This window comes from Onychostoma macrolepis, chromosome 01 (genome assembly GCF_012432095.1).
Source record: "Onychostoma macrolepis isolate SWU-2019 chromosome 01, ASM1243209v1, whole genome shotgun sequence".
NCBI classification, from domain to species: domain Eukaryota; kingdom Metazoa; phylum Chordata; class Actinopteri; order Cypriniformes; family Cyprinidae; genus Onychostoma; species Onychostoma macrolepis.
Genome location: NC_081155.1, coordinates 2,844,316 through 2,871,332, shown reverse-complemented (window position 1 = coordinate 2,871,332; position 27,017 = coordinate 2,844,316). Strand labels below are relative to the sequence as shown.

Sequence of the window (27,017 nt, the reverse complement as noted above, 5' to 3'; positions counted from 1 at the left end):
CATTAGATCAAACATTATCAGACCTAACAAGACTTTATCAGACTAAACCAGACCACATTAGAGTAAACCAGTCTACACCAGACCAAATCAGCAGTGAAGTACTCATGCGTCAGGTGTGTGTGTGTGCAGGTGATGTGTCCGGTTCTGGCCGGTCTGCTGCACTTCTTCCTGCTGTCCGTGTTCTGCTGGCTCTGCATGGAGACGGTGCAGCTGTATGTGCTGATGGTGGAGGTGTTTGAAAGCGAGACGTCTCGTCGTAAGTACTACTACCTCTCCGCGTACGGCTTCCCCACGCTGGTGGTGGCCATTTCCACAGCCATCGACTACAGGAGCTACGGAGGACCAAAAACGTGAGTGTGTTTTCATCTGCAGGACTCACATGAGGGATAGGTGTGTTTGTGTGTGTCATTACTCTCTTGTTTTGTGTAGTTGCTGGATGAGGGTTGATAACTACTTCATCTGGACGTTTATCGGCCCCGCCTCCCTTGTTATTCTGGTAAGACTCTTAAGATATCTTTAGATTATTTACAACATATTTAATATACACATTTGTATGTAGATGGAGCTTATAAATTTGCGGTATTTTTGTAATGTCGCTTCCAGTTTATATATATATATAATTCTCTTTCTCTCTCTCTCTCTATATATATTTATTTTCATAAGCAACTATTTTTGCTTATGTTATAAGCACAATTAAGTTCAATTTTCAGTATGGTGAATATCTTGACCAATTATTTGACCAGACTGTAGCTCAAATAGTAGAGCATGGCGCTAGCAACGCCAAGAGCATGGGTTCGATTCCCAGGGAAAGCAAGAGCTGATAAAATGTAAAAACTGTAACTTGAATGCAATGTAAGTCGCTTTGGATAAAAGCGTCTGCTAAATGTAAATACTACTACTAACCAGACTGACAATCTGATAGATCCGGAAGTGGGTGTGGCTTAAACCTGAAGTTCGTCAAATTACATGAAAAAAGCCTACCATTTAAAATGCAAATCTGTTTGATTCATAGTTTTCATTTAACAAATATACCTTGTATAACTAAAATATTATTTTTTATTAAAATTATAACTTTGTAAATATTTAAAACTTTATCAAAAAAGAAAAATAACTTTATTCTTCTTATTTTCCAGTTAAACTTTGTGTACAAATTTGAAAACGACAAGCATCCACAATCTTAAATAAGAGCACTAGTAGAAAAAAAGAAGTCAATAGAAATGGAAAGAAAGTGTTCAGTAGCCTACTCATAGCAGAATGACAATAAAGCTTGCTTGAACTTTAAGTAACTTAGATCATGTGTTGCGGGAGTCTGTGACGAGTTTTTTTTATCAACAGAGTGCAACAAATCATTTGGACCCTCCAAAAGCCTTGATCAAACATTGTTTTTCTTTGTAGCCTAATTAAATGTAATGCCATTCACGAAAAGGGCTAATGTAATGCGTTTTTACAGTTGGATTTCGAAAAGGTTTGAAGTTAGGACCGTTTTTAGGATATTTTTGTCGAGTTGATATAACTCTAGGCAAAGCTCTGATTTCTGAGAGACGCGCATAGACCCCAACGCGGCTATTGATTTGGGCTCATTTCATTCATATAGGCTATAGTTTACACTCATTCACTTTACACAGACCCATAGCCAGCTATGAGCTCCAGACCTCCGTAAATGTTTCATGTTCAAAAATAAAATTTGAAAATATATGAAAAATTATTTAAAATCACGTCGCTGAATAAATTCATGTGGCTGACTCGCAGCAGCTGCGAAACGCAGGAGTGAAGGTAAGGATGGGCGGATCGATCCTAAAGTATCGATACTTTCGATACGGATGTTGTATCGAAAGGATCGATCCTCATATAAAAATATCGATTCTAAAGTGCATTTTTTAACCACTAATTTTATGTATCAAGAAACTCTATGCATAAAATAAGCTTCTAAGTGGAAAAATAGACTATATTAGCAAATAATTGTGTTGGATACAGCTATTTCTCCTGCTCATCGGAACAAACGCAAATGCTGAAAGACAGAACCAATCAATCACAGACAGCGTTCGCTGCTGACGCATGGCTCAGTCACAGTGCTTGTTCAAATAGGGCTGTGTTTCCCAAAAGCATCAGAAGCATAAGTAGATCTTAAGAAACCATTGCCACATTATTACATTACTACATATCGTCGTTACATATAAAATTAATTCTGAACACAAATATGAAGCAGCAATAATCAGAAATGTTTCAGCAAATAATATTAGAATGATTTCTGAAGGATCATGTGACACTGAAGACTGGTAAAAATTCAGCTTTGATCACAGATGCATTTTAAACTATATTTTAAAATATTAAAATAGAAAGTAGTTATTTTTAATTATATTTCACAATGTTGCTGTTTTTTGTTTGTTTGTTTTTTTTGTTCAAATAAGTGCAGCCTTGGTGAGCATGAGACTTTTTAAAAAATATTACAAAATCTTAATAACCCCAAACTTTTGTGTACATGTAATATTTATTTTAAATAGGCTGGTTTGTGCAAGTAAATTGATTTAAACTGGTTGTTGAAAGTTCACATAGATTGTGTTATGTTCTGTAATTGCTGTTAATAAATCTGACAGAAAAAAATATGCTAAAGTTTCATCTTTAGGGGTACAACATCCTGGCAACCTTTTACAAAAATTAACCATGGTTTTATTACAGTAACCACAGTTTACCACAGTATTTGTAGTAAAACTGCAGTAACCACAAACTTACCATGGTAATAATAATAATAATACATTTTAGTACTTATGTAACACCATGTTTATTTTTCTTGAGGTGCCCTCAAAGGTACACCTTATCTAACCTTAAAGCATGCATACTTGTATGGTACTAATATGCTCCCTTTTAGGGGTATAAGTGCACCTTTGAGATTACTGCCCCAGTAAACGGCTAAAATACAATTTTAGTATATTTTTATTTCTGACAGTGTAATCAAAAAAAGGCCTATGAAATGTAAAAAAAAAAAAGGAAAAAATCATGACTTTAAAATCTAATATTAAGTGAGTATAATTACTGATTATATTATTTTAATAATTTAAAAGATCAGTTTAGTTTAGAGGTATCGGTATCGACGATACTGGGCTTGAAAATATCGGTATCGGATCGAAAATAAAATAAGAGGTATCGCCCATCGCTAAGTGAAGGAGCTTGGCGCAAGTGCAGCCTCCACTCCGCTCCGCCATGTTGCCAGATCTAGATATTGTAAGCGTCACTGGACTTGTTTTAATACTTAATGTAACAGCGTTAATAAAGTAATTAGGTCATTAATAAAGTGGGAAGATGAAGGTTGAGGTTAGAGATTCTGTATCCTATTTGCAAAATACAAGATTTAAACTTATTTTGGTGCATTTGTCAGGAGATTGGTTGTGTTTGCTTTTTTTGTAGCAGTATCTGGCAGCACTGCTTCGCCGGCACTGACAGCAGCAATCAAAAAAGGAGCGCGCGGATCGTTTTTTGCTGACGAGACCACATTCGTTAGACAAATGCAATGATCACCATGATCAAAGCAGTACTAGCCATTATTATTGCACAAATCTTAACAACCGCAGACCTCACAAATGCAGTGCTTTCCCAGCAAACATGTGATTGTGTCTGCTGAATATTTTTTCTGTTATTCGGATGAATCCGTTATTCGTTTTGAAGCCATAATCTGTGCCTTTATAAGGTATTCGGCTTCGGGCACATCCCTACTATTGCATATCTCACAATGCAGTGTGCTCAACTAGACCCTTTATTCCCAGTATGAATGTTTTGACTAAAAATGATTAAAAATGCAAAATAACTTTATTTGTAAGGGGATAAATGAATGCCACTTGCTGGTATGAGTATCTTCTGTGTGTTTTCTGCTCTCTTAAGAGCCATCTGACCTTTGAACTCTTGTGTTTAGCTGAACCTGGCAGTGCTGGTCATCACCATCCACCGGATGCTGCGCCACTCCACCGTCTTGAAGCCAGACTCCAGCCGATTCGACAACATCAAGTAAGAATGCAGGGGGCAGGCGTCACACTGGGTTTGACTTGTAGCCTCGGCTACAGCACATAATATTTACTGGAAATCTGTTGCTGTGAACTCTCTGCCTAGACAGTCCTCATGGTCCAGGCATGATGGATTGCTTTTGATTTGCTGCTGTCTGACACTCTGTCTGACACTCGCTTCTCATGCAGATAACTCAAATCATCACAATTATTGCAAACTTGCATAGTTTTTCTTATTTCTGCAGTTGTTATAGCTGAAAGTCAGCTGATTTAAATAAATACTAAATACACAATGTTTAGAGATTATTGACAAAAAAAAACATAAAATAATAATAATAATAAAACTGTGAAATCCTGATGGGACTGGGCATTTTAAAACAGACCAAACTGTTTAAGATTTATTTTATTGGTTAAATTGCCAGTTTATTTATTTATTAATCAGGTTTTACAGAACTGCAGTTGACACTTTTATTTTATTATTTAGAATTACTTTTTGTTTTTGTTTTTTTTTAGATTATATTTGTTTTTAGATTTTTCACTTTCATTTTAGTTAAAATTTTATTCATTTTATTGTTTTTATTATTTTTTTAAACATGCATTTAGTTTTTATTCATTTTTATATCTGTTTTAGTTGTAGCTATTTTAATTTAATAAGTGTTTTATTAATTTATTTTTCAGATTTAGTTATAGTAATGTGTATGCCGTTTACAAATGTGTTTTTAGTCTTAGTTTGGTAACTAGTGTGTGTGTGTGTGTGTGTGTGTGTGTTGAGGTGCTGGACGCTCAGTTCTGTCACGCTGCTGTTACTGGTGTCTGTGACGTGGATCTTTGGCCTTCTCTTCATGAACGACAAGAGCGTGGTGATGGCGTACCTCTTCACCTCCTTCAGTGCCCTGCACGGCATGTTCATCTTCCTCCTGCACTGTGCGCTGCAGAAGAAGGTGTGTGGCTGTTTGCATGTTTCCTTGCGCGTGTTTGTCCTCCTGACCTGCTTTCACACGCAGCGCTGTGTGTTCAACAGGTGCAGAAAGAATACAGCAAATGCTTGCGTCAGTCGCCCTGCTGTGGCCACGCCTCCTCCACCGGTTCCCACGGTTCCCTCAAGAGCTCCGCCCACCGAGGCAACAATCGCTACTATGGAGGCAGCCAATCACGACACGCGCCAGCACAAAGACAGGTAACACACACGCGTGTGTCTATCCCAGATATCAGCCTTACAGGAATCTGCGCACCTGTGGCTTAAATCTCACGTGTGTGTGTGTGTGTGTGTGTGTGTGTGTGTTCAGAGCCGTATCAGGAGGATGTGGAACGATACTGTTCGACGGCAGACTGAATCTTCCTTCATGGCAGCTGAGATCAACAACACACCCACACTCACCCGAGGTGAAATACACACACTCATCCAGTGTTAAACGTCCCCGCTAATTATCATTTCATTTTAATTATTTATGTAGAAAAATCTCAATTTTGCTTTTGTAAAATTTTTTAAATATTACTAGAAATAAAGAAATAAAAAAAATATATAAAATGCTTTGAAATCATTTTCTGTGAATACATTATTAATAGATTAATTCATTTAATACATTTATAATACACAGACAAATATTCTAAAATGTCGACTTTATTTAAAAAAATTAAAATATTATTAGTAATAAAGTTAAAAAGAAAAATTGGTAGTAATAATCAAGAATAAACATTTTGAAAACCTTTGATTTAAAAATGTGAAAATTTGACTTTATTTTAAAACTTAAATAAAAGAATGAACAAATATGTGTGTGTGTGTGTGTGTATATATATGTATACACACACATGTACAATATAAAATAAATAATAAACATTAGTAATAACAAATAATAAACATTAGGAATAAAATAAAATAAGGAAATATGGAAATATTTTCACATTTTAATATTTTAATATATTTAATAAATAATAATAACAAAAGTATTAGTAATAAAAAGTATATAAAATATATATTTTTAAAAAACACGTAATCCTCTGTCAGGATACATTGTTGCTTTCTTTTATATGGACATTTCATATACAATTTTTTCCCCCACAAAGTACACCATTATTTCAGTTTTGTTCGAATGTTTTTCCTGAAATTCACACCCTAAGGGCACCATTTTCCGAGAACGACCCATATCAACTCATACAGCTGTAATATATCCCTGCACCTCTGTAAGGATCGTGCTGTTTTTCCTCAGGCACTATGGGTAATCACCTCCTAGCCAATCCAATGCTACAGACCCGCTCTGGCTCCTCCCCTTACAACACCCTATTGGCTGAGACATTCAACCCCCCCTCACCAGCAGTTTTCAACGCCACTGGTCAGTGTGTGTGATGAAAAGCACTGTTTTGTGTGTTTTAGATGTATGTATCTGTATTCACTTGTTCTTCTGTGTTTCTCCTCTGTTCTGTCTTGCTCTCTCTGTTCTGTCTCTTTATGAATTGATCTACAGGCACGTTCAGAAACTCAAGTATGAACACGTGTTCTCACTCTCTGTCTGTCTGTTTCTTTCATTTCCATGCTGCTCCTTCATTTTCATCTCCCTGCTGTGTCAATTCAGTTATTCAAATCAAGCATGAAAAAAACATAAATGCTAATGTCTCATTTATACAGTAGCACATTTACGTCACAATGACTGAATCAGACATCAGATTTTCCAATGCTTTAGTAGAAAAAAGTTAGTAGAACTGAGGGACTCTGTCTAATGTTGGGTTTGGAATGACACGAGGGTGAGTAAATGATGACAAATCATTACTTTTAGAGTTATTCCTATTTACTGTGAGCAAACTGGCAAGAGGCATGACATAATCAGTGTTTTAGTGGAAAGAGTGAATGTTCATGTTCATCACATGCATGAGAGAACGTAAATGCCAGAAGCATCACTGTATGCACACATTTATGCATATGCAACATCTGAAACCGCTCGCTCATTCAGAATCAGTTACATATCAATGCCACTTTCACTAAACAGTGTCACCTTCTGAAAAAAAATGCCCTTGACATTTCCAAAAACGCATTTACAGATGGATATGAATTCAAATTTTAGCTGTTCAAACTACAAGCATTTAATACAGCCGCCATTTAATTGTGCATTTCTCTCTCTGTCCTGTAGAGGGCACACTGTCGCGCAGCCGCGAGTCATGTGGGCTGGAGGGAGTCCGGCTCAACGGAAACTACAACAACAGCTACTCACTTCACGGAGGGAGTTCGGATCTGCTGGGGGGTGTTCCTGTGGGATCCGGGGGCGTGTCGGGAGAAGTCAGTCCCGCCCTTTTGACTCCTAGAGGGGCGGAGCCTGCTGGCGGTTTGAGGCGGAACCTTTCTGATGCGGCGGCGTTGGAGAAGATGATCATATCTGAGCTCGTTCAGAGCAACCTGCGGCCATCCACCGATCGCTACGGCAATGGTCCAAATTCCACGATGCACCGGCAGGATTACGCAACGTCGACAAGTCATCGAGAGCCCCCGCAACGGCCCTTGCCCCGCCCACCTCCGCCGCCTCCGCAGGACGAGGAGGAGCTGCTGTACAAAGCGCTGGAAAAGCCACGCCTCCCTGATAAACCCCGCCTACCAGATAAACCCCGCCTACCGGATAAGCCCCGCCTCCTGGAGCATGCCCAGTCTGTGTTCTACCAGAGCGAGGAGGACTCAGAGAGCTTCTCCGCAGAAATCACGGACGGCGTGGGCGGGACCGGACCGGACTCCACCTCCCTGTATGCACGGGATCGTGATTCGTCCTATCCCGACAGCAGTCCCGAGGCGCTGGGGGCGGAGCCTCATCCCACCCTCCCGCCGGACGAGCTGTACTTCAGCGCGGGACGTCAAGCGCACATCTCGGCCTTTTACCAGCCTCCGCCTCGCAGGACCAATGACGAGGCTCGGCTGGGACTGCAGCCCTCGCAGGGGGAAGGTGACGGACAGATGCAACTGGTGACGAGTCTGTGACTAGGGCGCTGGTGACCAGGACACGTAGATCTGGAGGAGGACAATGAGGGTGGACGTCTTCAACATCACCATCATCATCGCAATTAGCGTCTGGGCGAATCTCTCGAAACCATGCGTCTGGTTTGTAGGTCAGCCCAAAATCTTGATTTCACTTGATTTTGTAGTGAAATATGAGCCGACATGTTTCCGTGAGATTCTCACGTAAGTATGAAGCTACTTTCAGATAATGAAAACCATTATCGTGTGTCCTGAGATCTCCCAGAAGGAGTAGTGCACTGAAAGCCTTGGGAGATCCCTGTTGAGATGATGATGATGATGATGGCAATGCTGGCTTCCTCCTCCATGTCTCTGTCTCCTGGTCACCCGAACACCCACCCTGCTCATCTCACTGCCATCCAAGCTCATCTGTTTTTCCTTTTTGAGAAGAAATCTTCTTATCGGGTAGTTTTTCCTCCATTTGTCCATCCTCCATCTCTTCCCTGCTGAGAAAACCAGTTTAAACCATCCTGAGGTGGATATCTGGTCTCCTGGCCTGGCCAAACTGGTCCGTTTTGTGGTTTTTGGTGGGAGACCATCTGAAAACCACCTTAGGCTGGTTGAGACTGGTTTTTCAGTGGGATATCTTTCATTCAGGGTGGTGTGGTGTATGAGTGACAGACCTTTATTAGAATGTGATAACACTTACACCAGAGACCGCAGCTCTTATACATGCCAAAAAAAAAAAAAAAAAATCACACATTTACACTCTTGGGGAGCAGCTACTGTCGGGATCACGCTCTCACCATCATAGAGGTCAAAGGTTAAGAGTCACGGGTTCAACACGTCAAGTAAATCAACTAGACTGTTGTTTTTGAGGAGCGTGGCAGATAAAAGAACAAAAACAAACTTTTGTGCCACCTGTCTGGATGACACCCAATCATCTGTGTTGGTGTTCAAGACACTGACCAATCATGTTGTTGGGTTTGGAGAATGTTGATTCAATGCTCCGCCCCCTTCCTGTGTTTAAGTAGGTTGATCGAGGACGTGATGTTTAACAGTGGGCAGCCGAATGACAGCTGCTCGCAACTTCCTGTAAATAAGAACTGAGACGTAACGTCTCTGGACATGCTTCTCTTTCACTTACGAGTTTATGGTTGAAAAAAGTCTTAAAGAATATGTAGATGAACTGATGACACTGTCTCCTCTTTCGGTCTTTTTCTCACTCTGTCTCTTTCGGTCTTTCTCGCTCTCTGAGAGTGTTTCATGTAAAAAGATAAGAAATGTTTTTTAATCAAAATAAAACAAAAGAAAAGCAAACAGATGCTGTCCAAACTTTTCCTCAGCTATTCTGCCTAAATGTAATTCAAGATCTCTGATGAGCACTGCGTTGACCAGGAGGTCAAGGTTCAGCTGGTGATCAGGTAGACAGAATATCAAGCATCTACGATGAAACCATTTTTAGCAGAATTAAATTTTGCAGCCATTCTAATGTTTGGCTGGAAAGGTTGTTAATTTTCTTGAGCCAAATATATATATATATATATATATTTTTTTTTTTATTTTTTTATTTTTTATTTTTTTTAAATAGTCCCAAGTATAGCTGCCTAATGTGATTCAGCCTTATTACATCAGACTTACATCGACGGTAACCAATCAGATTTTAGGACAAGTTTAGAGTTAGGTTGAGCAGATATGCGACTTTTCCATATTTATATGGATTTCCATATTTTCCGACCTAAAGTGTGAATTGAATAAATCCAAGGGAAATGAAATCAAATTTGTTATCACAGCTGTTTATAACTGTTTTGTTCAACAGAAATGTTGAAAGCTAAGAAATTAAGACCATAAATATAAGTAGTCATATTTCTGTTGTTCTATAAAATTATTATTATTAAATACTATTTTTATTTTACAGTACAATACTATTGTTGATTCAATTTTATAATTTAAAATTAAAATGTAATTACTTTAATAATAAAAACATTTTAATAACAATAATAATAATAATTATTATTATTTAGTCATATCAAACAGGGAAGAACAGGGCTTCTTTCTTTGTTTAGTCATAGCTGATCACATGCCTGGTTAGGTATCCAGTGTTGCGTTATCATCAGCAGCAACATTTGTTATCGGCTGGGGCTTGTGTTTTAATGCTGAGGTGACATGTTGGTATTTGTGTGTGTGTTTTCTCTTTCAGGTTCCTGAACGGCTCTGAATTCAGAGCTTGAGTTTTGTTCAATGATCAGTTAAATCAGAATGTAAAGCACAGAAACACTGAGGATGATGGCATAAGTCTGGAGGCTGGTGAGATTCCAATCAGGGAGGATAATAACAAAGCATTGAGTAACACAGATGTTATTAGAGATGTCAGTATCCAGTGATTTGGAATTAGGTTTGGTAGCCAACTCTGTCAACAGTGTCAGAAAACATGATAAACACAATAAAGACCATTCGGTTTGGTTCGGAGCATTTAGTGAAGACAGACTTCTCATTAATCTCGCTAATGTATTTTTAAACTTGTATTTTGGTTAAAAAAATACCTCAAACAAGAAACTAAGGCTTTTCATCTTTAGCGTGTATTTTGCACACTCTCGAGTTTTTTCTTATTTTTGAATGTCTTTAAGCTTAAAACAACTGAAAGAATTTACTAGTGCAATAAAACAGAAAATGGGCCAAGCACTGAGATTTTAATGATCTTGACCATAAATGACTGATAAGGAACTTATCAAAGACACTCCCTAAAAAGCCATTGCTGTCTCAGAAAAAAAATCATGAATAATCAAAATATTAGTTTTTGGCGGAATTTGGAAGTTTGATTCAGAGTTGCGTGGAATTATGAATCATGAAAAAGCACAAGTTGCCTAGTCATGCGTTATGTCATTGAAGATCTGTGAGAAATATAATAATAAATCAATAACCAGACAGCATAGGCCTAAAAATACTTTCAGATGTGAGTGAGTGGTAGTTCTTAATCTCAAGCAAACCTACAATGGACCAAATGCGAATTAATTTCTGTTAATCGTGATGAAACACGTAAAAGAACCGACTCATCGTGTCCGGTAGCCTAATGTCTTAACTACACTACCTTTTTTGATTATTTTGATTTATTTTATTTTATTTTACAGGCGACATATAATTCACAAAAATGCCATTATATTATAGTGTATTTTAAACAGCTTACCCATCGGGTTAAAGGCCCATTTCGAGTTCAACAGAGCGTGCTCGCCTCAGAACCCTTTACCTGGGGTTCGTGAGTTCAGCTATTAATTGGGATAATTAAATCATAAAACATGATAATAATACAACTAGTAATAATAATTTAAATCGTTGACCTGCACGTCACGTGATCATTAACCGACATCAGAGAAGCGTGAACGTGCGAATGTGCTGCTCGTTTAAGATCTCAGGCAAGATTCAAGAAAATGTGTACAGACAGAGCTTTACAAAGACCCGATCGCCTCAGAAGAACGACGGAAGTGCGTCACAGCTCCGGTAGAGGGCGCGCAGGAGTTCCATGACACCGGGCCAACGGCGCTGAAACCGCGGGAAACACCAGTCTGCAGTCAGTTCGTGCCAAGCAGACTCCGAAGATCATGTGCGGTTAGTCATTCTTTCTGGAGCTACGTGATGCAATACATTCTTATGCAGGCCAGAGCTTATGACACACAGTAATCAACTCTACTTTTGCCCTTTATTCTTATTATTTATCTGAAATGAAACGCCCTGATCCATCATTATGGGTGACACCAATGCGTCGCTTTTTTGGAAATAAATATGATTCGTGCTATAGACGGTTTCATCAGGCGCACGTGCCTGGACCTAAGTTAACTTCCGGACAGTTAAAGTTAAAGTGATAAGTAATGAAGTTTGGCTCAGGTTGTTGTGCTGTGGGATGTGTTTCACATACATTTATTTATTTGTGGCGACCCGCCACGATATAAAAACTGACCGATTTTCCAAATGGCTTCGTTATAATGCACGTTTAAAAATCAAAACGAGGCGCAGGTGTTTTTATATCACTGTATTTCTGAAGGAACACTGTCTTTAGAAAATGTTCGATGTCATTTTCATTTCATCTTGCATGTTATATGCCTGATAAAGCAGCGTTTGTAAGCTCAGCACTGCTTTGTGTAACTACAGCCCAACAGCCGTTTCCGGGGAAACCTCTAGTTCTCCCGCTCTTTTTTAATAAGTCTGTCCAAGTAGTTATCGCTGCATCTCAGTCCGTCTGATTTACGCAGCAAGCATATTTTGCTTGTTATCAAAACATAATCTACTCTAGAGGGACTTAGCTGTTGTTACTGATTGTATTTGGATGTCTACCGGAAGTTAAGTTAGGGCTACAAAAGCGTGCATGCGCAGTAACGTTTGTTTATGTTGTTGCCGTTGAAACCATCTATAGGAATTCCTCACAGCTCTTACATCATAATGAATAAAAGAACACTACTCTTACTGCTGCTGCTGCACATATTCAGTTTGTACAAGTAACAAACAAACAACAACATTTTTTTTTTTAAATTAACAATTTTTTAACTCAGAAATTGCTAGTAAATTCCACAATGAATTGCAAAGAGACATCACGTAACAATAAAATAAGCATTAATTTTTTAAGTTAAATAAATAAATAGTATTTTCTTGTAAAGACGTATTCCAATAATCTTTTATTGACAACTTTATTTTTTTTATCAATTAATTTATTTATTTGTTACATTGTATATCATGCAAAGAAACCTTGGATGCCATGATATAGTGGTGTGTTCAAGTCCTCCTGGGAAGTTTGAGTTAGCAAGTCATAATAATAAGATGCGTTCAAGTCACCCTGCAGCCCAAGACTGGTTGCCCACTGAAGCTAAGCAGGGTTGAGGCTGTCAGTACCTGGATGGGAGACTCCTGGGAAAACTAGGTTGCTGCTGGAAGAGGTGTTAGTGAGGCCAGCAGGGGGCGCTCACCCTGTGTTCTGTGTGGGTCCTAATGCCCCAGTATAGTGACGGGGACACTATACTGTCAACGAGCACCGTCCTTTGTATGAGACGTTAAACCAAGGTCCTGACTCTCTGTGGTCATTAAAAATCCCAGGATGTCCTTCAAAAAGAGTAGGGTGTAACCCCGGTGTCCTGGCCAAATTTGTCCATTGGCCTCTTAACCCTCCTCATATCTGATTGGCTTCATCACTTTGTCTCTTCTCCACCTGTAGTTGGTGTGTGGTGGGCGTTCTGGGTCAATATGGCTGCCGCCGCATCATCCAGGTGGGGATGAGGAGATCCCCCTTCTAAGTAAAGTGCTATATAAATGTAACATATTATTATTATTATTATAACTAACTTTGGTTGGAGCAAGACGGCAATGCACCTTCTCTACAAAAAATCAAATAAAAGAATAAAATTTTATTGTAATAATAATAATAATATTACTGATAATGATAATTTCATTAATTTCAACCGACATGTTTTTTTTTTTTTTCATTGACACACCCCTAACAATTTTGTGGTGCCGTTCATGTTGTAAATACAATCTTTCTGACATGACTTGAGCACACCATATGACCAGAGTATCTAGAGTATCCCACAGTGCAATGTGCTTGACCTTCTATTTCCACTTTGACATTAATAACACATTTTTTTCTTAAATCATTATTATCATTGTTACTCATTAGGCTATTTTTCATTATTCCATGGTCTGTCTGAATACTGAATTCTGATTGGCTGGCAGGTATGCAGTATAACTGTTTAATGCACAGTCAGTTTAATCACCGTTCCATATTAAAGTGTTGCTTTAATTGATGCACACAATCACACACACACACACACACACACAGAGAGAGAGAGAGAGAAAGGCAGGAGATCGCAGATTGCGCTGTGCACACACATAAACTTGTCAACGCTAACGCTTCCCCGCGATTTTTATTAATAAAATAGCCTAGATACTATATTGCTACATTATATTCCCCTGTTTTTGAAGTAATTAATTGTTTGTAGAGAGAGACGTGCAGACACAGCACACACAAGTTGTGACATAACTGTCATCTCTCTCTTTCTCTCTCTCCCTCTCTATCGATAATTAATTTAAATAAATGCTATAATTCATTCAATTAAATGTGGTCTTACCGCACTATTTCATCTCTGTGTCTGATTTGAAGCGGGCAGAATGCTAGTGCTATGACTGACAAAAATAACTACCATTTTTACCCTTCCGGTCAAACATTGCGCTGCAAAGAGCAATACTAGTTTTAAACTTGTCTATAACTTGGCAAATGACCATGGAATAAGCGGGATAATCAACGGCTTGCTGTGCATTACAGGATTTTAAATGCACTTCGCGTCGGGTGGTTCTTGGCCTCTTTAATGCATGGAAAGCCGTTGATTATCCATTACTTAATCACTCATTATTTCACTCATTATTTGAACAGACTGTCGAATTCAGATAAAACTGCATCCCCGGTCAACAGTTTGATCTCACAGTGATGTCACCATGATCTCCCAGGATACTCGTGATGAGGTCACAATGTGAGGTAACAGTGAGCTAAAAGTGTAACCTCACAGCGCTGTGTGCTCATACTAATGTGAGGTCAAAGTGCACTCACTGCACAGAGACTAGGTACCCAGCATGCATTGCAGCATGAAGCTTTTGATTGTCACCATTGTTGAGATTCATACGCTTTGTGTTTGAATGAGAGGGTAGTTAATAATGTTTGTGTCTTATTCTTTTATAATCTTTCATAAATGATTATGAGACTGCTGGACATTTTTTAGAAGAAACTTTTTTTTCATAAATAAAATTACAATATAAAATGTGCTCATATTCAGGGTTCATCTGTTTGTCTGTATACAGTATGCATTATCAGGTGTATACTGAATTTGGTCTTTTATCATCACTGTCTCAGTGCAATCCTGGTAAAAATAACTGGCGGGCAGCAGAGAGAAGCTTTGTTTTGCCTCCAGGCTGGTGTTACATCACGTCAAAACTATACGAGTTTCCTCAGGATGAATCATGTTGTTTTACTCATTTATAATTCAATTTTGTTTAAAGTGTCTGCTAAATTAAAAACTGTGCAGTATTCAGTAAGAACTGAGCTATTGTTTCTGTCCAAACACAGCCATGGAGATGCGGATCAGATATGGATCTTGCAGACTGTGGGCTTTGATTTTGAGTGAGTCATGAGTGAAGTTCAGCTGTCTGACTCACTGCTCAGCTTCTTACGAACTCAATGACTGAAGAGGGAAAATAAGTCAAAAGTTCTGGTGGAGCTCCTGTTTGATTCTTTTGGATTAGCACACACCCGACTTCATCTGGAAAACAAATAACAATGCAGAACGCTCAGCTACAAATGTGAGGGAAGATCATTAGTCAGTTACCAGAGGCTGACCTTTGCAGTCAGGAATGTGCTTACTTGTCTGTACTTTACTGTTTCCGACTGAACAGATCAAAGAATCAAGAAGTCAGTCGCTTTATGAACTTCACCTACTCATGCTTACATTAGTATGTCTATGTACGCTGCACCAACTCAATGCATGAAGTTATACAGACAAATAGGGATGTGAGCAACGTGACTTCACTGGTGTCAGAAACTGCTGATTTCTTGGGAGTTTCAAGCACAAATCTCTCTCTCTGTGTTTGTGTGTGTGTGTGTGTGTGTGTGTGTGTGTGTCTATCTGTCTGTCTGTCTATCTATCTGTCTGTCTGTCTGTCTATCTATCTGTCCGTCTGTCTGTTTATCCGTCTATCTATATCTATCTACAGTGCTGTGTAGTAACTGATTACATGTAGTCTGGATTGCACAATCAGATTCCAAATATTAAGTACTTGCAATTAGATTATATTACATTTTAAAATACTCATAATCACACTACAGTTGCTTTTTATAGATTACATGGTTACATACTATATATTACATATACATATTACACATACATATATTACATATTGCTCATAATTTATTGATTTAAATTTCCCTTTCTAAAATAGCCTACCACTTATATATTCAGAAAGACTTCCAGTTTTGTGGACATTCACACAAAGACCATTCACAAGTCAGGTGGATATAATTACACAGAAAATTGAGAGGCCACACATTATTTGACCACTGGATTTACAAAAAGAAGAGAAGATTTTCTTAATATTTCAACATTGCATCACCTATTCGTGAACACAGATTTTTATTTGAATTATCACTCAGTCGGATATTTAACTATGCATTACCGTCTTTGAAAGGCTTTTGTCTTTCAAACACATTCAAAAATAATAATTCACATTGTTTCTTATTTACATGTAATGCAGGCATTCCCAAACTTATATAATAAGTTAATAATAAAGTTACACATTTTCATGTTAACTGTTCTCTGACATTGGTTAATGGTCACATGTAAATAAACAAATAAAGTATATAATCTTTTTCAGAAAGTGTTTTTTTTTTTTTTTTTTTCATTGTTGTTTTAAAAATAATTTAATCAGAATAAATCAAATATAACAATTTATTATTAGTCAGGTAAATGTTTCATGCCAATTACATAATAAAATAATAAGCCAATTCAAAAATAAGGAAATACATAACATCAGTTGTTCAAAGAAGTATGGAGGATGAGAAGCCTCTCTAGGAGCTGTTCTCGTGCCCCAAATGTTCAAACCTGTAGAGCAATGTTTATCAGGTTTTGAAAGGAGGCCGCCCCCACAACAGAGGTACAGAATTCACTTAAGTTTCCAATATTTCTCATAATACAAGTGACTACTGTGAAATTGAGACCATTTTACCCATCGCACCGAGACCTTTAAAATGATACCAAACATGAAAGGGTTACGATCATTGATTCTTAAGATATAATAAATTCAGCTTGTAAGTTTGACACTTCTGTGTCATGCCCAGCGGGGAAGGAGGGAGCCTGAGGATGGGTGAAGGGACAGATGAGCAAATGGTCTTTCTCCCAAATATTCCTGTCAGATTAGAACGTTTATTGTTTTATTGCATGTCATGTGTGCTGCGAGAGTTGAGCTTTGGCCTCATGAGTAATTAATTTCATAAAGGAAATAATTTTACTCCTTTCACTGCCTGTCTGTCTGTCTATCTGTGTGTGTGTGTGTCTGTATATCTATCTATCTATCTATCTGTCTGTCTGTCTGTCTATCTATCTGTGTGTGTGTGTGTGTGTGTCTGTCTGTCTGTATCTATATATCTATCTATCTATCTATCTATCTATCTATCTATCTCAGACTGGATACCACACACACAGAAAGCGTGGTTGAATGGAGGTATCCGTAATACCAGCACCTGCACTTGCATCACAATATTTTGAGGGCAGGTTGGCAATTTCCCACAAATCTATCACATCTGTGTCGCCCTCCGCCTCTTCCTTCCAATGTGCCTATCTATGATAACTGGAGTTCCCCAATTCTTCCCTCTATAGTAAAACACGTATGAGGTTGCTATGTGGCCGAAATGTCACTATTCCTTCCTCCACACCCGAATCCCCTTTCCTCTGAGGAACTTATTTGTCTTAACCAGGCTTTGATTCACTGCACTTGGCAGGAATGTTATTCCCACTTGTCCCTTATATGAGTCCCCCCAAAACGTGACATTTAACACAACTATTGATGAACTACTTTCCCATAATAATAACATAATAGTGATGTTATTTTTGTGTTTTCCAGTGGTTGTAATGCACATTCAGGTGACTTACAGTTTCACAAATGCACACAGTCCCTTTCTGCTCATTTGCAGTTTAAGATCTGCAACCCATAAACCTGACCTCTCCGAACTGCTCCAACATTACACACAGGCAGAAAGGAAGGACACGAGACGGAGAGTTGAGGAACGTTATGATGCACAAGCACATGTAGCATAGCTCAACACACCCACATTGTTTTTTACAGTAGTGCCGGGACAGATTTCATCATAAATACACAATTGTGAAATCTGGAAGCGATTTCCTGACAAGTTCACTCCTTTCAGAGAGAACTAAATTAATTCCAGATGCTCTGATTGGTCAGTGTGTTGCATGACTTATCTGTGACATCACATTTTGGATAAATCTGGCCCTATTTAAAGTTTGTCCTGTTTATTGCCAACTCACAGCCTCACACACATATGCTGATGAAGCCATATGACAGAACTAAAAATAGCAGCACTAAGTGTGGAATGTTTTACACCCACACGCCTGTTTCTACTCGCCTACTGAATTTCCCAAAATGTGCAACATCTCATAGCATCTTCATATTCATAAAACATTAACAACTTAGCAGGATCTATAACTTCCCCATTTTTAATTTTTTTTCATTTTTCCAAAGTTTACATTTATCAGCAATTATCACAATAATATATCTGATGTCATCTACAATGCAATTGCAATGTAAGAGGAAAAGAGGAACAAAAGCTCATGTTTGAAGTCCGGACTGCTTTGTAGTCTGTTTTTGTGAAACAGTAACTTCCACATTCTGAGACGAAGCCCTGCGAAAGCCCTAAACACACATGACGTAAGTGATCGGCAGCAGTGTGTGTGACCTTTAGGTGAAACTCAGATTTCCCCAGGCTGACCGTCAGCGTTTGTACTGGCTAAATCATACCCAGAGAGATTCGTACCTGGAATACAGTATACTCTGATCTCATTTACACTAGCATCACTTTGGTGGAAGCATTCCAGGAACGTAAATGATGAGTAACTCAAGATGTTTTATACAATAATTGTAGCCTGATGCTTGAAAATAAGTTGTAATTGGCAGCACAGCCATTATTTGGAAAACTTTTCTTTGTGTAGGGTTGCCTACACTGTAAAAAATGATTCACTATATTTACTCAATAAAATTGAGTAATCCACTATATTTACTCAATAAAATTGAGGTAACAATTTGCACTTACTTTTTTTGAGTAGATTCTATCCTATATATTGAATAAAGAGTACCTAAATTTTACAGCTATGACAAACTAAAAGAAATTAGGTAATGTCTACCTAATATTTTTCATTAAATTACATAACTAATTACTTATAAAAATTGAGTAACATTAACTCTATTGTTAGTAGGCAACAGTTCATCACTGTAAAACCCAACAAGTTAGGGTAACAAACCGTTTGAGTAAACCGATTGCCTTAAAACATTTAAGTTTTTAAAACTAACAATTATGAGTGCTCTGAACTTATTTCAGTCAGACATCTACAGAAGATGTTATAGAGAATTAACTAAGGTTTAGATGTTGATTTATTGTTTCAATTGAAGTAACCATGTTAGAGATCAGTGTCTGCTTTAGTTGGGCTCTTGACCCTTGACTTCTGTGTTAGATGGGGGTTTTTTTTCTTTGGTTGTTGTAACCATGTGTTCCTCGAGCATATTTGTTACGGCTCGAAACCCAGAGGAAATGATCGGTAGTTGGTTGTCATATATTTATAATGACAATCATCTGAAAGTGAACTGATCTCATTGAGAGTGAGCACAGACTCATTGTGTGTCTAATCTCTGGTTAAGTGATTATAGTAAAAGTGTTTCTGTAACAGTCAGTTAACAAAGGAGTTTCTAAACAGTTTGTCCACAAAAAGTTTTAATCTACGGCAGCAACTGGACTCACACAGACATCAAGAATCAGCTTATGAACCTCAACAATGGTGACCAATAAAAGAAAATAAAAATCATGCTGCAATGCATGCTGGGAGCCATGGATGAGTTTTGTACTATGCTAGTACCCAGCATGATTTTTCTTTTCTTTTAATGGTCACCATTGTTGAGGTTCATAAGCTGATTCTTGATGTCTGTGTGAGTCCAGTTACTGCCATAGATTGAAACTTTTTGTGGACAAACTGTTTAGAAACTCTTTTGTTAACTGACTGTCACATAAACACTTTTACTATAAGCAATGCAACATTCACTTAACCAGAGATTAGACACACAACAAGTCTGTGTTCACTTTCAATGAGTTCAGTTCACTTACAGATGATTGTCATTATAAACATATGACAACCAACTACCGATCACTTCCTCCGGGCTTTTGAGCTGTAACAAATATGCTCGAGGAACACATGGTTACAACAACCAAAGAAAAAAAAAAAACCAACTAACACAGAAGTCAAGGGTCAAGAGCCCAACTAAAGCAGACACTGATCTCTAACATGGTTACTTCAATTGAAACAATAAATCAACATCTAAACCTTAGTTAATTCTCAATAAGATCTTCTGTAGATGTCTGACTGAAATAAGTTCAGAGCACTCATAATTGTTAGTTTTAAAAACTTAAATGTTTTAAGGCAATCGGTTTACTCAAACGGTTTGTTACCCTAACTTGTTGGGTTTTACAGTGATGAACTGTTGCCTACTAACAATAGAGTTAATGTTACTCAATTTTTATAAGTAATTAGTTATGTAATTTAATGAAAAATATTAGGTAGATTAGTAGGTTAAGCCAAAGTAACCTACAAAACAGATGAGGCTGGGATGAAATGACTGAGAGAAAAAAATCCACACAAACTCCCAATCTGATGACCGAGCTTTGAAAATCCTGATAAATATGAAACAAATCAACTACAACCTATAGTTTCTGATGGGCAGCAGATGGATGTCTGTTTTTAATTTTAGAGCTGGGTTTTCCAGAATGTGTCTTGTTTACTTTTCCCCAAAGTACAATCTGATCACGGGTCTGGAAAATAAAACGAAAAGACCCGTCCACATTCAGGAAGCGCTGCAGAGTCACTTTCAAAAGGGAAGCTGACAGAAATCAACCAGATTAAAGCCCTCATGTGATGAATGTATTACAGAAACAGATTCACTAACTCACTAAAGCACACAAGAGAGATCAATGTAATATTTGTTTTCTCTACAAAGACTGGCACTTAGAGCTATGAAGATAAGAAAACATGTATTGTCGAACGGGTCAGATGTCATCATACGGGAAGTGACAGGAGTAAACAGGGATCTGAGAAAGTGACTCTTGCTGTAGGCGTAGAGCTGCTCCTACACCTGTGCGGATGACATCACTTCCTGTAGGCTCGGATGCACAGGTTTTCACATGCAGGTGACATAATCACACCCTTTTCCTTTCAGACACAGGGATCTATGTTTAGAACAATATAAAAAAGCTAAATCATGTTGAATCACCAGACACTTTCATATGCAGAAACAAATTCCATATACATCTGCAAATTATCTGGAAATGATCAAAATGAAATGTGCCTTCAAACACTGTTGATGGAGGAACATGTGCTTTACTTAAATTATTTTCAAATGCACTCATTTAAAAGTCATGTTTGTAAAGAAATTCATTATTCATGAATCCATTTGATTTTTTAAGGAGAAGCATTAATTCATTGTCAGCCAGGGCCTCAATCTCTTGACTGACACTGAAATACTTTGTACAGTGATAATAGAAGTTATATCAATATAAAATATTAATGCTGAATCAAACATTGAAGTTTGGAAGGCCGAAGTTCTTTTGATTACATATAATTCAGCAATATGACACATGCATATGAATATTAAGAGCGACTTACATTTCTGTGTCTAATTAGTTAGTATTATTTTTCTCGACTATTGAAAATTGTTTGAATCTAGATTTGGCATCAAGCAACAAAAACCAGAAGCCGATCTGGAACAATATGTGAGCGGAGCAGGACGGAAGAGATTTGCTAAAAGACCGTGAGAGAAACCCGCTTCGAGCGATCATGGATTGCGAAAAAACACAGGCTCCAACATTCAAATAATTCACTTTCACTTCGGAAACATGCTGTCAGACTTTTCTTGGAATCAGGTCCAAAACTAATACTTAAATGTCAAAATGTAAAATTTAATTTAAAATTGATCAAAATAAAATTTTCTTAGAAATGAATGACAATATTCAGCTAATTTCAGCATCTCCTATATAGGCCCTTGGCAGCTTCAGTCTGTGCCACGTTTTGTAAACAAAATCCGAATCAAGCACTTTATATTGCGGTGTAAGTGTGCACACAACGTAGGCTACAAAATATACCATGTATGGGTCATTCTTCAATTGAGGTGGCAAATGAGAGGCAAAATTTGTAAAAATGCTTGTTTGTTTTTTTCTAATAAAATATATTGCTATGCATTTAAAATGAGTTTAATATGCTATATCCATTCAAATGAAAGCTTAAGAACATTTTGATTTTTAAATCATTTCAATCAAACACTTATGTCTATGTCATTTTGAGTGACACCACAGACTTTATATTGCAAGTTACTATAAGCTCTGTGGTGTTACCAGGAAACACAGTCACACCACAGACAGTCACACCACAGACACAGCGGCATAAATCTAGACTTTTCTAAAATGGAGGCTGCCATCATGATGATGTCAAGATCAGGGGACATTTTGGAAATATTAATAAGTATGTATTTATCAAAATTTTGATTAAAATATGTAAAATCTACAAGTTATCAACATAACACCACAGACACTAATAAAGTGCGACACATGAAATTGTCATTCATTTTATTAAGTTTAGCTAAATTTCTAAGAAAGAATGTCCTCAGATCAGCCAGCACCTGCAGTGACCTTTACACACAGGAAGTAGTCAAAATAGCACCCCCCTTCTTAAATATAGCAACATATGTATTTTTTAAAACAATTTAATAAAATTGTGCATGTTAAATAAAATCTATATTCACAATATAACCACTTTATTTGTGTTAAAATGTTATATTGTTGCGATTACATTCCATGATACCTCTCTGAGGTATGGCGGGAACATCCATATTTTGTTACAAATGCAATCTCTCAAACTCAAATATGTATTTTAAAACAAAAACGTAACTAGTGCACAAATCGTGATTACCCTACAGAATACAAACATGCAAACATTTTACAATTGATTGGTTTTTAAAGTTTATTTCAACTGTTGTAAAGTAGAGGGACACCACTTGCCACCGCAAATGAAGAATGACCCGTATACAAATGTCCTACTTTTACACAAAATATGCAACAGACTGTGTGAAGGAAGCATTATGGTGTGGAGTATTTAAGTGAGGGGATAAATGTAGCTCGATATTCCATGAAATAACGAGCGGAATACGGAGCCAGTCACAGAAATTCACACTTTACTATCCTCCCGCTTTCCACCTCCGTTTGCGCAAGAGCGAAAGAAGCGGAAAGTTAGTCGGTTTTTTCTCTAAACCTCCCTCTTCGCGTCTGGGTCTCTCTTTCTGTCTCTTGTGGGTGGGAGGAGGAGGTGACGAGGGAAACCCGTTAGTTCCTCCTCCCGCGCGTCTATATAACGCTCATGATGTCTCCCCTCGAGCAGAACTGCACCTGCTTTGGATGTATATCGCTTTATTTACACGCCGCCGTTTCTCGAGATGTCCGCGTCCGCAGATGTAGAGAGCCAGTCGCCCGCCGCGCGCCCCCGCAGCCGGTATCTGGACACCTTCCTTACCGTGTCCGTGATCGCACTCTTCTTCATGTTTATGGTCACGCTGGCGGGAGCGCTGTACTTCGCCAAACACATCGAGGACGAGATAAACGCGAGGGCGACGCGACATGTAGATGGAGTTACGGACTCGCTGGTTGCGTCGATCCGCGACAGTGGAAACGCGTATAAGGTGAGTTTGTCGATGCCTAGAAATCAAATGTTAAAGTAGTGCTTATTTATAGTCCCGTAGTATTTAAATGTTTGTACGTGTGCCATGGCATTACTGTGTTTGGACAGTTATTTAAAATGCATTTAAATAATTTGCACAGACCATCAAATATGATTATGATAATCATTCAGTAATGAGTTGGGTTAAATATGGACTACCCGAACTTGTGAGTTAAAAATTTTATGTAAACAGCTGGGTTAATCCATATTTGGCCCAAAGTTGGATTGAAAAATACCCAGTATTTTACAACAATACACTTTTTAAAAAAATTAAAAAATAATAAATTACATACAAGGAAACAGCTTGATGCCATAGGAGTTCAACAAAGCACATTTTATTCATTGGTTTTTAGAAGGAAAAAAAAAAAACATCTGTGCTGTGGTGTTTTAAACCAAGAAGCCAAAACGCCGATCTGAAGAACCTACGATGAAACAAAGAATATTTTAATCTAGAACGAACCATGTAGTATCTCAATAACCGCAGAGCCAAAAAGCATTCCTGAGAAATGAATCGGCTCTTGTTTTACACAAGTCGTCAAACCTGTATCTGATGTTTTGTTTCCTCTGTCTTCCTTTTTCTAGATGCAGAATTTTGCTTACCTGAGAGCCACTGAAAGTAAGTTTTATGCCATTATATTTCACATTTTGAACTTTAATAATGCAAAAAAAACCTTGTGGTCTAAACACAGTGAACTTGTATTGAACTCGGAATATTCCTTTGCACATTGACTTCCTATGTTAAAGTCTTGGGACTAAGCGTGTCTCTTTGTCTCCGCCCTGCAGGTGAACTCAAAACAGGTGTGATGGCGTGGGAACCTTTCGCTTTTGGAAAGGGTCAAACCATTGGCTCTCTCTACAGCTATGAGAAAAAACAGAATGTGCTGAACATCAACGAAAGCGGAAGCTACTTCCTGTACGTTCAGCTCAATTTTTCCTGCTCAGGACAATGTCCATCTGGCCAATTCACTGTCATCTTTAGCAATAAACACAATAGCGAGGAGCTCACCTGCACCGTCTTGCTGCCTGAATGGAGCAAAGAAATGCCTCACACTCAGACATGTTGGCGCATCGTGACCTTTCCGGAAAATGAAAACCGCCTCATGGCCAAATCACAGATTAAAGGCACACTGGACAACTGGAAACTGGAGATGAATGACTCTGGCTTTGGGATGTTTCTGGTGGACGGGTTAGGAGCGCTACGTCACACGTGATCAGCAGAAGCCCGACCGAACTGATTTCAGGGCTGCTCGTTTGAGTCACATCACTTTGATCTACTCAGGACTTGTTTTTAATGCTCTGATGAGCAGGACTCCACTAATGTCCACAGACTCTCTTGGCTAATTTGGCAATGCCTTCAGCTTCCAAAAAGAGTGGCTCTTTCACGTTCTGGCCACATTATTCAAATGCAACAAACTTTTGTTTGTCTACAACAAAAGCTCAGAAAATGCTAAATCTAGAGACGTTGGGCCTAAACCAATAAGCAATGCTTCTTAAGCACTATTTATAATTTAAATATATTTATGTGTGTAACATGTTAAATATTTGCAATATTTATATTTGTTTTGTTTTTTTTTGTATACTGTACATAGTGTGTTTAAACATTTGTAGACATCACTACGTGTGCGAGGCGTCAGACCGAACCCTTTCGTTCACTGATTGCATGTACTGTATTTATTCTACTGATGTTTAGGTGCATCACAGAAATAATGAGTGAACCTTGACCAGCACATCAACACTAGTGCCTTGGTTGGGTCTGTACGTTTCGCTGTACGTTCAAAACTCAAAAAGCTGCATGTGTGAATGTGCGTGAACATCTCTTCACGAGCACGCACTTGTGTTGTGCGTCTGGTGTGAAGGAAAGCACCGTATGAATGCAAACAAACTCAGGAACTCTAGAGATGAATGTAATGACAGTGTGTGAAATGCTTTATTTTGTAAACTCAGAGTATGTAATAAAAATGCAAAATGTTAAATTTACATAACTGTGGGCTGTTTGTTGAGGTGAGATGATGTTAACGCTTTTCGGTGTTAGTTTATGCTTATGTTGCTCTTTTAGAGTTATAATGGAGCTTTATTTAAGCATCAACTAAATCTCAGATGTTTCTCCTAAAATAAAACCTTAATGATACACAAATGAGTCGGAAGTTGTCATCCGATAAGGGTTACTAAATTAAATATATGTGACCCTGGACCACAAAACTAGTCACAGGTATATTTGTAGCAATAGATAACAATACATTGTATGGGTCAAAATGATCAATTTTTCTTTCATTCCAAAAATCATTAGGCTATTAAGTAAAGATCATGTTCCATGAAGATATTTAGTAAATTTCCTACTGTAAATATATCAAAACTTAATTTTTGATTAGTAATATGCATTGCTACGAACTTCATTTGGAAAACTTTGAAGGTGATTTTCTCAATATTTTGATTTGTTTGAATCCTCATATTCCAGATTTTCAAATAGATGCATCTCAGCCAAATATTACCCTGTCCTAACAAACAATACATCAATGGAAAGCTTACTGATGATCTATAAATCCGGATTTCAAAAAAATATACCTTATGACTGGTTTTGCATTCCAGGGTCACATAGGCCTATAGGGCTATAAAAAGAATGTGGAGAGCCATTCAGGTCATTTGATGAGAAATGTTTGATGAGTTCATTTTAAGACTTTTGGGATTTCAGCTAATTTCATTTGAATAGACATGAGAGGACACAATTCTCCATTTGATTGCATTGATGTCTGGGAGAAGCAGCTGAGATGGTAATGAGATCTCATGTGTGACTTACTTTCCTGTGGCGAGATCTGATCAGACCCTGTGGGAGGAAAGTTCTGCTCTACATCCAGGCCACCTCGCTCGCGTCACTTTCTGTCAGAGGCGATAAAGCAGGTTTCAGTCCTAACCGCATGCTGACACATCCGCGCAAACTTGACAAACAAACAAACAAACAAACAGCTCGAGACCGAATATATGTTGTCAGCAGATATTATAGGAGTACAAAAAAAAAAAAACCGACACAATGCATGCGAGTTGAGTTCTCCCAAATAAAGCTTGCAGACGCTCCACTAACATCTTACCCACTTCACGCTTCAAAAGCATTGCTTTGTTTCTGTCTACCGGATGTAAAAAATTTGGGCATGCTGTGCAGAGCATGCGGAAACGACATGAGTCAGTGTGAGATTCGCTTCATTACATCTGACTGGAAGCGAGCGAGTGCAAGACTTCATGATGCCAAAGGTGCAGGAGAGACGCTACCAAAGACACAGACTTTTCAACTCCACATGAGTCAAAACTGACTTTCCCAATACATGTTCTTGGCCTTGCTGTTAGTGATTCGTCAGTGCACATTATTCCAATGAGCAAACAAGTCTCACTCTCTGCCTCTGATAATGCTTTGATTTCTGTCTGACGTCACTTTTCTCTTTTGTTTTTACTGTTTCACTTGAAAAATTAGTTGTTAATGTAGAGTGAGCTGTAAATGCCATTTCATGTCGGTTTTATCTGCGAGAAGGGAGTGAGTGGAAATCA

At 38.1% G+C, this 27,017-nt stretch overlaps 2 protein-coding genes across 5 annotated transcripts in view; both read left to right on the top strand.

The window, feature by feature from the left end:
* The window catches only part of LOC131542126 (adhesion G protein-coupled receptor L1-like), a 38,585-nt gene extending 29,348 nt beyond the window's left edge, over positions 1–9,237 (top strand). For 3 of the 4 annotated variants that reach the window (XM_058778486.1, XM_058778510.1, XM_058778503.1), the window contains 9 exons: positions 130–350; positions 430–496; positions 3,905–3,996; positions 4,765–4,933; positions 5,014–5,169; positions 5,279–5,375; positions 6,200–6,322; positions 6,455–6,472; positions 7,115–9,237. In XM_058778486.1, coding sequence (XP_058634469.1) covers positions 130–350; positions 430–496; positions 3,905–3,996; positions 4,765–4,933; positions 5,014–5,169; positions 5,279–5,375; positions 6,200–6,322; positions 6,455–6,472; positions 7,115–7,947 — 1,776 coding nt within the window. In that variant the 3' untranslated portion in view covers positions 7,948–9,237. The remainder of the gene's footprint in view (positions 1–129; positions 351–429; positions 497–3,904; positions 3,997–4,764; positions 4,934–5,013; positions 5,170–5,278; positions 5,376–6,199; positions 6,323–6,454; positions 6,473–7,114) is intronic. The other variant, XM_058778494.1, reaches the window with a different exon arrangement.
* An 11,609-nt stretch (positions 9,238–20,846) lies between these two features.
* Positions 20,847–25,476, top strand: LOC131542754 (uncharacterized). The gene is made up of 4 exons (XM_058779730.1): positions 20,847–20,908; positions 23,148–23,445; positions 24,066–24,099; positions 24,267–25,476. The coding sequence occupies exons 1-4, from the start codon at positions 20,862–20,864 to the stop codon at positions 24,692–24,694; spliced, it is 807 nt and encodes a 268-aa protein (XP_058635713.1). The 5' UTR covers positions 20,847–20,861; the 3' UTR covers positions 24,695–25,476.
* The last annotated feature ends 1,541 nt before the right edge of the window (positions 25,477–27,017 follow it).